We start from the raw sequence: 10,865 nt of genomic DNA on the forward strand, positions 1-10,865 counted from the left end.
AACCTCTACTTGAATGTGCTTTGGGACACTCTGGGCCATGTTACTGATTTGATCAAGCTACCATGGCGTTCCACTGCTGCGCCTGAAGCTTCTTGGTGGTTTGTTTTTGAGCATAGGTAGCTCAAACCTGCTGCCGTTCGAATGTATCCATGACAGGAAGATACACATTGTCAGCTTGACTGATGTTTGGTTAGTGCCCATTGGGTCAGCTTGACTGATGTTTGGTTAGTGCCCATTGCAAGTGCATAATCCTTTGTTACAACATACAGTTCCACTAATGAATAGTAAATGCTTTGCACACCAGTCACTAATTCCGTGCTTCATAACTTTAGGTCCATTTTCTTTTTGTTCATTTTGAGTTGTCTGATAAGATGTGCCTCTTCAGTATGGCCGCACTTTGCCAAGTGCATTGATTAATGCATGGGTTAATGCAAGCCCTTAAAATAGACGGATTGAGAATATTCCAGATCAGTTGATGGGCCTGTCCTTGCACACTTCTGATCAATTTCATCTTCACTTCACCCCAGTTCTTTAAACTTTTTTGCGAAAAAAACGGGGTGAGTTGTCCTTGTGTGTTGAAATTATTTGGGATTCTTGACCCTAACCCGCAGTAGATGTAGCCTGGAAGTTATAGTATTAGGACCTAGTTGGACTAACTGTTGATTGAATGTTCTTCTGGAACGGTTTCTGCCTTTTTATTTTGCATGTATTACTTTCTGTTTTAATTTTCTCAGCTACCGTCTGCCCCTCCACCCCCTTTCTCCCACCCCTTTAAACTATTCTCTTCCTACCATGTCCCCTGCACACACCTCCCCCTCTCTTCCAATTATCTTTTTTTGCCTCCATCACTAGCTGTCACCAGAGGGGAATGAGCTTGGCGAGGCTGGTCGGATCCCGGCTGAGGAACCTTTAGGAGCTTGTCTTTCAGCCAGCAGGTTGGGAAGCTCCATACAGGTATATGCGACTCCCATGTGTGGATTGGATGTGATAAGAACGGAGTGTAGTGAGGGGATTTATTTGTTTTTCCTGTTACGGCATGGGAGATTTAGGAAATTTTTGTAAGACTAGGCACAATCCCTAGTTGTAGTGGTCTTGGAGAATGTCAGAATGTTTGGACTGAGTCTATACCCCTGGGATCTGATAGTACAGAGAACAGTAACCATAACTGGTACACTTATTGAAGGATATTGCCATTTTGAATATAAATGCTGCTGCCCTACTTAAAGAATAATTTAAATGCAATGGATGTCTAATTTGTTTCAAGAGTAATGGTCCTCGTTATGAAACTATCAACATGAGTTAAAGCGTGGGGAAGAAATTGCTTTGGTCCAATGTTGGGAAGACCAGGTGAGTGACCTTAAGAGGTTGGATGGGATGGGGCGCAGGGCACAACTGTAACTAAAATCTAACTTCATTAAAATATTCTCCAATGTTTTGGTTTGGTTACTTGTAAAGCCAGTCAAAATTGTAAGCTTCCGTTCAGCTGCTTCAGGACGCGCACACACTGTATAATCGTGATTGTTGACACACAGGATCATGGCCAAGGGAATGTTTGCCTGCTCCCAATGCCAAAAGAAGTATTACAGCTGCATGGTAAGCACAAAGTGTTTATTCTCGATGTGGATGCTGGCTTTGTCAGCAAAGAAGAGTAGATTCCTTCCTTCAGTCTTTTAATTTGCCAAGATTATCTTCCTGGAATAATGCTAGACACGACCTTTAGTGTGAGGGGCAATGGTCAGTCACGTAATCACAGCTCTTCAACATACATTGGTGGGTTGACAAATGCTGTAGACATTGCTTATAATGTCTGTTTGGGGATACCATACTGCTCCGCACTTCCTCCCCCAACTACAAACAGGATCTCCCATGTAGCCAATTTACAAAGCTCTGGTTGTCAACTGCAATACTAAACTTTCAACTCAATAATTAGTTTTAATGTGCCTTTCTTCACATAGTACATGTTGGTGTCCTTATGGGTGCATCTTCGACTACAGGAGAGGATGTGTTGTGTTTTGATGGTTGCTGGAATAATGCTGAACAGGGACAGGAGTGAAGGAAGTATGCAAAGGAGGCATGAATATGCAATATCTGTGGTGAGTTAAGTGAGGGTCAGTTGGTAGCATATCCAGGTCTATTGGGCGGTGTTAGGATCTGTTAAAGCTATGTGATCTAGTTCTCTGTTCACGAAGTCTATATCCTTCTCCAGTTCTAGGCTCCTGTTCAGTGAACATGATCTCTTGAGGGGGCCATCTAGACAGAGAGGACAACACCCACCTTAAGATCGTGCGAGTCAGTGTATTTTCAAGGGGGAATGAGTGTTCGCCAGCATTGGTCCTTTCATAGATTTCACATGCTATGAATATTCCCGGTCATCAGGCTGGGAATCCCCAGTAACTTATATTTTACTACCTTTCCTAAGGAAACACTTTTGACACCTAACCCCACATCATTGTGGGTGCTTTTGTTCCCTACCAATAGGACGTAGATTGTATAGCTCCACCCCAGCAGCTTCCCCTCAGATTGCCACCGTCTTCTTAACTGATGGGAATCCTCGTGTTCTTCTCTTCAGTGAGAAATCTTCTTCACTAATGAAAAAGTAATTTAACTTTCCAAAATACGAATACGGAGGCGTGCAACAACCCTTTGACGGTACGTCAACGAACATGGAAACACTGTCTACAAAAATCTTTTTTAGAGCCTGTGGTACGTGCAGCCTAAACAATGTCGACGAAGGGGTCACACCCGCCCTGTACCCAAATCACCCGTCGAAGGACTGCGAGATCTGTCGGGGTTTCTCTCAAAAAACCCTCAAAGACAGAAAGCGTTGCCTAATCTGTTGGCTACTCGCAAAGCACATTCGCTGCACAAATGCACCACACCCCATGAAAACGAGACCAGAAAAAAATAGCTTTCTGCAAAAAGGTCCTGCCATCAGGGCAAAAGTTAAAGGGGACAATGCCCTAGCCATAATGACCTCAAAATGTGGCACCAGCTAGCTCCCATCCTGCGGCATTTACCAGAACAACAAAAAAAGGAAGCCATGTCAATTGGACGTGAGGGCGCAGAAGCCTCTAACCATAGCATAAATATCTCTGTGGACCTTGCGGGTACGGGGTTTAAACAGATTGGTAATGGGGTGGTCCTATGAAGGTAAGGCTAGCTACGCTGCACCGACTTCAGGCAGGTGGTGCAACACAAGGTCGTGGACATGCCATTTGAGGGTGAAAACATCTACGGTGACAAAATTGACTAGGCTCTTAAGACGTATCTGATACCGCACGGTCACTAACTTCCTTACAGGGCAGAAAGTCTTTTCGTCCCTTTCGGGGAGCCTCCGGTCAAACCAGGTTATCTTCAACTAAAGACTCCAAAGGGTATGCTAGATCCGGCTACTACTCCCATGGATATAAAATAAACCATCAGTCTTTTCAATGTCCAGGGACTACCCCCAATCGCAGAGGGGTGGGCAGAATAAATCTCAACAATGACTGCCTCAAGTTGGGAGGGAAATGTGGCACTTTACAACAGGTGACAATCGATAACCAAGGAAGGATGGGTGCTAGATGTCATCCAACACGGCCATTTGTTAGAGTTCAAGCGCAAACAAAAACCTGTACCTCCTGCAACTGTCACGTCCCCATCAACGGATCCTTCAACAAGAGGTGCATCAAATCTTAGCCTAAAGAGAGATAGAAAGGGTTCCCCCACACTTGGTGGGAAAAGGAGTATACTCAAGGTACTTCGTAGTAAAAAAAAAAGCCAGATGGAAAGTGGTGTCCCATCCTGGACTTAAGGAAATTAAACAAACATCAATTCAGATTTGGGGTTGTTTTACCGCGACTGATATATTCGCGACGGAAATGACTGGATGAGAAATGTACGTTCTACAAAATTGTTTGTATATTTCCCATGGGGACATCCATGGTAAAACAACCCCAAATCCATACAAACATTAACCCCCTCTGCCAACCCCGCCCACACCTCCACCCCCCTACTTACCTTTCATTCTGACGCTCTGTGTCCCTGCGATGCGGTGCTGCCGGGTCCTTTTTTTTTTGGTCGGGTCAGCTGCAGGGGTGAGTATAGTGAGTGGGGTGTTGCGGGGGACACCACCCTGAGCAGCCATTGTCCTTTTTTTTTTGTTTTTTTTAACCTACACCACCAAATAGATATTGCAAAATGTCCTGCGAACATCAGTAGAACATTTAGTAGTATCTATTTTCTAACTTTTGGTGGTCTAGGTCATTTAGATTTGGTCATTTTGACCGAGTTCAAAATGGTCACGTGACAAGAAGTCATAAAGGCGATTCAGCCTCACGAACATCTAGCGGCGTTAGACTTACCTACTTTCACATTCCAATACACTGCGGGCACCGGCAGTACCTCGGGTTCAAGGTCGGGGAGAGGCATTACTAATTTTGAGTCGTCCCTTTCAGCCTCAAATCAGCCCCCAGGACTTTCACCAAATGCCTAGCTCCAGTGGCAGCTTTCCTCAGAAATCAAGGCCACCATGTCTATCCATATCTAGACGATTGGTTAGTCAGGGCCCCAAGACACCAAGAAACATCAGCCTCACTTGTGCAGACAAAGGCTCTAGTCCAACAGTTAGTATTTACAATCCACTACACCAAATCCTGCATCACGCCATCCAAAAGCTTGGGGTTCCTGGGTGCACATTTCTCCACGGCACAAAGCATGTTCAAATCCTCAGCCGACAGAATTCACAGGTTAATGTCCCTGGCACACTCATTCACCCCAAACAAACAGCTCCCAGTACGCAAATACATGGTGCTGCTCTGAACCATGTCCTCTTGCAATCCATTAATGCCCCATTGCAGGCTGGGCGTGCGACCGGCACAACAGTTCCTTGCAGCCAGATGGTCCGAAGCCCAAGGTTTATGGGGAGACAAAATCACCATCACACCTGCACTCTTGTGTCCACTGAAATGGTGGACAATATGCAACATCTCAAGAGGGATGCCACTGCTAGAACCGACCGATGCCTCCTTGGTGGGATGGGGAGCCCACACCAAATCAAAGGCCTATGGACTCCCGACAAATCTTCCCTGCACATCAATATCCTGGAGCTGCAAGCGGTCTATTGGGTCCTAAAGTCCTTCCTTCTGCTAATTCAAAACTCAGTAGTGCGGATCCTCGCAGACAATACCACCACAATGTTTTACCTCCGCAAACAGGGAGGAACCAGGTCAAGCTCCCTGTCTCAGGAAGCTCAAACCATCTGGCACTGGGCCATTCACAACATCGTCACTCTACAAGCGTTCCATCTCTTGGCGATACTCAACCAGCGCGCAGAGAGCCTCAGCAGTGACATGACGCAATCCTGCGATTGGCAGCTTCACAGCAGCCAAATCAACAGAATCTTGGCAGCATGGGGTCAGCCTCTGCTGGACCTCTTCGCAGAATATCCAACAAACGGTGCCAGAAATTCGCAAGCAGGCTCCCGTATCCAAGCTCGCAGGGGGATGCGTTCTCATTACCTCGGACCAGCGGTTTACCATACGCATTCCCTCCCATTCCATTGATCAGGAGATCAATCCAAATGATATGGAGATAACCTTGCAAAATAATCCTTGTGGCGCCATACTGACCCAGACAAACTTGGCTCTCGGACCTCCTCCAGCTATCAGTGGACAACCCAATCCTCCTGGGAGCCCAGGCCGATCTGTCACAGAACGGTGCAATCCTGTATCACCACCCACGCTCCCTTAAGCTGACAGCGTGGCTCCTGATCAGTTCAAATTCGGCCACATAGACATCCTGCAGGAATGTCAATCATACTGGTGGCAGCTAGGGCCCCTTCCACTAACAGCTTGTACAACCAAAAGTGGAAAGGTTTTGCACATGGTGTGCTCAACAGTCCAACCTGCAATCACTGGTTATACAACTGCAACAGGTTCTTCCATACTTGCTGAAGTTAGCAAAGGAAGGTCTTGCTATCTCCTCCTTAAAAGTACACCTAGCTGCAATCTACTTGTTCACTAGGAAAAGAGGAAGACCACCCCTCTACAGCGACAGACTGCTTAAACATTTTCTAAAGGGACTTTTCCACTCCTTTCCCGTAAAGAAAAGGATACCACCGGTATGGAGCCTAAACCTGGTCCTAGCTGGCCTCACGAAGCCCCTCTTTGCGCGTCTGTTCAGCGCACATCAAGTTTGTGACTTGGAAGTTGGCTTTCCTGTTCGCTATTATGGCCTCCAAATGGGTCTCGGAGCGACAAGCATTAGTCTTGGACCCTCCACACCTCAGGTTTGCAAGGGACATGGTGATCCTCTCCACCAATCCCCACTTTATTCCGAAAGTGCTGTCTGAGTTCCACAAAAACGCAACTATAATGTTGCCTACCTTCTTCCAAAATGCCAGCTCCCCAGCGGAGAGAGCATTGCACTGCCTGGACATCAAAAGGGTGTTGAAATATTACCTGGACCGGGCAAAATCATTCAGAGCAGTAAGACGGCTCTTTATCACTTTCAGACCCTCAAACAAAGGGAAAGCTATCACGAAGCATGGTATCGCAAGGTGGATATCCTCTAATATATCCTTCTGCCATGCAAAGGCCAACAGGCTACAGCCAGGGCACATTCCACAAGAGTTGCAGCGGCCTCGGCAGCTCTCTGGTCTGGAGTGCCCATCAAAGGCATTTGCCAGGCAGCAACGACGTGGGCAGTGCTGCACACCTTCACAAGGCACTACTGCTTGCAGCAGCAGCACCAGGAGGACGCGCAAATGGGACTAGCAGTCATTCAAAGGCTGTTCCAGTAAATTAAGCCCTGCAGCTTCCGGTGTTATTGTTATGTATGTCTACTTCTTGCACTGGCATAAAATGCAGGGGTTCTGATCTCTGTTTGCCTGTTTTTCTCCTCATGTCATGTATACTGCTATGAAATGTCTTCACAGCATGTGAATCTATGAAAGATCCAATGCTGGAGAAGGGAGTAGTTTCTGACCTGTAACTTAATTTCTCCAGCATTGGTATCTTTCATAGATTCACATGCACCCTCCAGCCTTTAACCCTCCAGGCAAGCACCCTCTGTATGTGTTATTCCTCCAGCAAGAGTGGTTAATATCTGAAGGGAAGCTGCTGGGGCAGAGTTATACACTCGACGTCCTATTGTTAGGGAGCAAAAGCACCCACAACGATGTTGATAGGACACTCAAGGTGTCCTAAGTTTTTCCTTAAAGGTTTTAAAATCTAAACAACCGGGGATTCCCAGCCGAACGGGTTATATTCCCAGCATGTGAATATGAAAGATACCAAAACTGGAGAAATGGAGTTGCAGGTAAGAAACTACTCTCTAGTGGGTCGTGAATAAATATGTAACCTCGTTTTCATTGTAAGTAGATACTCTGGGTGTGAGGTCAGGAACCAGCAAACCGTGTGATAGTAGAGATTGCAAGTGAGTGGATGGGTGAGGGTCTTGAGGTGACATGTACTTTCCTTTTGGTTTAAACATTGAGTGATGGCATAGGATGATGGTCTGCCGAAGGTGCCTGAGATGCGAAGGAAGACAGGTGGACTTGATCTTTGTGGGGGGTCTGTTGAGTGCGAGCTATGCTAAGTGCGCTCCTGTAGACTCTTGTGCTGTAGGGAATTTATATAGCATTAAACTGCTCAGGGTGAGCTTTAAGGAGAAGGATACAGGTCCAACAACCCAGTTTGTTAGATACTATGCTGAGTTTGTAATATGCAAGAATAGCAAGTGATTTTTTGCATAAGGAAGAGGCGGATGGGTTAAAGGGCAGCTGGTGGTGGTGTACATGTTGGTTGGGACCAGTTTTCAAAATCATCAACGCTTAATATAGTTCCAGGCATCACTTGATTTCTAAGTGTCAAACTATAAGACCACAACAGACTTCACTGTATTTAGCCGATTGAGATTGTGCCCATTGTGATGCTCATTGCTGGCTCATGAGACAGTCTTGCAGAAGTTACATTCACATCTTGGATGCCAATGAAAAGAGACCAAAATGAAGGCATTCAAATTCTTACTAGCTCTTCTTCCAGTTCTATTCCTACTTCAGCTGTCATGTGTTGGCACTGTCCATGCCCCCTCATTCTATCTCTCACTCTCTGCTGTCCCTTAATACCACTCTCTCTCTCTCCCTTTGCAGGTGATGAGTTCCACCAATGGAGAACTGAACCCTGATGACCCCACGGCTGGACATTCAAACGCACCAATTACAGCGCCGGCTGAGGTGGAGGTTGCAGACGACACAAAGTAAGTTTGTGCAAGTTACTGCAGTAAATACTGGTGGGCTGGTGCTTGGCAGCTGTGAATAGAGGCATTGCTCCCATTTGGCTGCTTAAAAGTTGTCTTCCTGCACGCTCACCGTGCTGTTCCTTTGCATGCACACCTGAGGAGGGGAATGGAAGAACTGAGCCTGAATGTACAGACTGTGAGAGATCGGGGGTTGAACCAGTCACTCTGCCCATTCACATTCTGGCATCGACCAAGGGCTACCTGCAAAGGCTCCATTCTTTAAGCCTACATCGGTTCTATATCTCTGTGTAAAGGTCCATGCCAGGGTGAGGCAACATTTGGTGCCCCTTGCATGACTGTATAAGGACACCCTCCGGGCGAGGGGCGGGTTTTTAAAATTATATTGTGGCAGTGATTTTAATGATCAGTCCTTGCCTGGCTGTGGAAGGATAGCGCATCCCCTTGATCGGGTTGGTTGATTTTGGGATCTATTGTTTTCACCTGAGGATAGTTTCTGGGTGGGAAGAGGAGATATCCATTGCTGCCCCTTCCTTTCATCCAATCGTTATGAGGCAGATTTTGGTATCCACCCCTGCCTGGCTATTAAGTTTGCTTGCCAAAGGAAGACCGATTTCTGTATCCCGCTGCGCTGGGCCTGACAGGTGGCCTGAGATTGGATTTACGTACCCATGCCTGGCTGTGGAAGCATTGCCTCTTAAGGTGAGGGGAATTTCAGTATCCACCCCTGCCTGGCTCTGGAAAGAGACCCTTTAAGAGGGAACAGGGTTTCAGTATCCAAGCCCATCTTGCTCTCACATATCCTTGACCTGCCTCCCTCATTCGATATTGCCTTTTATGGGAGTAGCATTAAATAACCACACCCCGTGACTTCTTTTTGGTGGGATGACCTCTTCATGGTGATGTTGATGTTCACTCTCCATTTCCTCTGGGTGGTGGGACCCCTATAGCTTTCTGAAGAATGTTTTTTTTGGCGTGAGTGACTTGGGTGGCTTTGCTAGTGGACCACATATGTGTTGCTTGATTTCCCTCTGTCATGAAAGGAGACAGAATCTCTAACCAGGATATTGGCCGCAAAATAATGAATGCTTCACCCTTTATTTCCACAGGTGCTGCTGTTTCTTTAAACGAAGGAAGAGGAAAGGCATCCAGCGGCATAAATGATTTCCAAAGGAAAGCCCAGGGCTGCCCCGGGACTCCCCGACATTTTCCTTAACTATTTGGCACCGGCTTGTGCCGCCTAGAGATCCACAGGGCACATGTTGCACCAGGGTCACGGGACTGAGGCGGAAGCAGTTTCTCACCCGCCTTCGATGGGTACTGAATAGCTGGCTTTCCCCCCCACTTTTGATTTTTTGTCTACTCTTCACTCTGTGGTTGTTGACACAGACAAAGCAAGACTTGTGTAAAGAGAAAACACAAAGAGAAACGCTGTGGTAGGGAAGATGTGAAGTCTACGGAAAGCATTAACCGCCCCAGAGAAATGAGTGCGGAGATCTGGGAGTCTCCCTCCGAACCACGCATTGCTGGAAGTCGCAGAAAATCAAGGGCCATGGACATTAAGAGGATGCTCTGTGGATATCGGCATCACTGTCTTTTGCCAGAGGCAGGATTGACTGCATTTCGTGCTCTTGTAGAGTTTGTCTGAACGTGAATTTAAAGTTGGTGCCTGGTACAGCGCTAGGTGCTTTTTGGGGGGGAAATTTTATCTTTTAAACAAAATCCGTTTCCCTCTATTTCCAAATCTCCCCAAAGATTTTTTTTTTTGTCTTAGTTTTATTTTTTTTGTCTTAGGTTTATTTTTCTCTATTAGTTTTGTATGACTTATTTTGGTTCATTAAATGTGTGTTCACAGTCTCTGGCCTCAGGTGCTCCGACACGTGGGGAGAGGGTAGAACATTTGTTTACATGCCCATCTTTGATGCACTTTTGATAATTGTGAAAATGATTGTGTGGGCTTGAAACGTAACTCTGAGGACTGATACCTTGACTGATTACTTTGTGTGGGTGGAGGGGCCATTTTTCACTTCTAGCTGTGGTTTTGCAGATCGCAGCAGGAAAGGGACTCCATTGCAGCTGCCCTAAAACGCCTCGTTCTGCAGAAAGTAGGGAGGGTGATCACATTGTTTTTGTGCCCAGGGTGGCCACCGTAATTTGTGGTCCATAAGATGTGTGCATTTGAGGAGAACTGGGGAGTAGATCACAAGCAGGCGCTGTAGATGGTAAAGTTAAAAGTTCTCACTCAACAGGTTCTCCAAGAGGCCTCCCAACCCTCTTTTCGCTCTCCCCTACTATAAAATGTTTATGGCCAACCTGATAATGCGATTTGTTCAATCCCTAGGAGGGATTTTCAATGTTGTCCTTTTTTGTGATGGATGATGAGATGAGTAAGTCCCTCCTTTCCTGTGCTCTTCTTTAAGGCGCAACCGGCTCAGGGATTTTGGGGTGACCACAGAGGGGTCTCAATAGGGTGTGCTAACCTCAGTGGCAGTTTCTTCGTGTAAGTAGAGAACAGCCCATGACTCGCTCACCATGGAGTCTTGCCAAAGCATTGGTTATTGGGCCCCTGGCAAACGCCCTGTGGTAACGCACCAGAATCGCGGTGGTGGTGCATTCTCCTTTTTTCC

The 10,865-nt window shown here is 46.6% G+C and overlaps 1 protein-coding gene across 2 annotated transcripts in view; it reads left to right on the top strand.

Moving 5' to 3' along the window:
- Window positions 1-10,095, top strand: part of CSNK1G2 (casein kinase 1 gamma 2) — a 335,785-nt gene extending 325,690 nt beyond the window's left edge. For both annotated transcript variants that reach the window (XM_069649504.1, XM_069649503.1), the window contains exons 11-12: window positions 8,132-8,238; window positions 9,348-10,095. In XM_069649504.1, the coding sequence (XP_069505605.1) occupies window positions 8,132-8,238; window positions 9,348-9,402 (162 nt within the window). In that variant the 3' untranslated portion in view covers window positions 9,403-10,095. The remainder of the gene's footprint in view (window positions 1-8,131; window positions 8,239-9,347) is intronic.
- Window positions 10,096-10,865: the final 770 nt, after the last annotated feature.

The sequence above is a fragment of the Ambystoma mexicanum genome, chromosome 1p, assembly GCF_040938575.1.
Source record: "Ambystoma mexicanum isolate Mex_15411 chromosome 1p, UKY_AmexF1_1, whole genome shotgun sequence".
NCBI lineage: Eukaryota > Metazoa > Chordata > Amphibia > Caudata > Ambystomatidae > Ambystoma > Ambystoma mexicanum.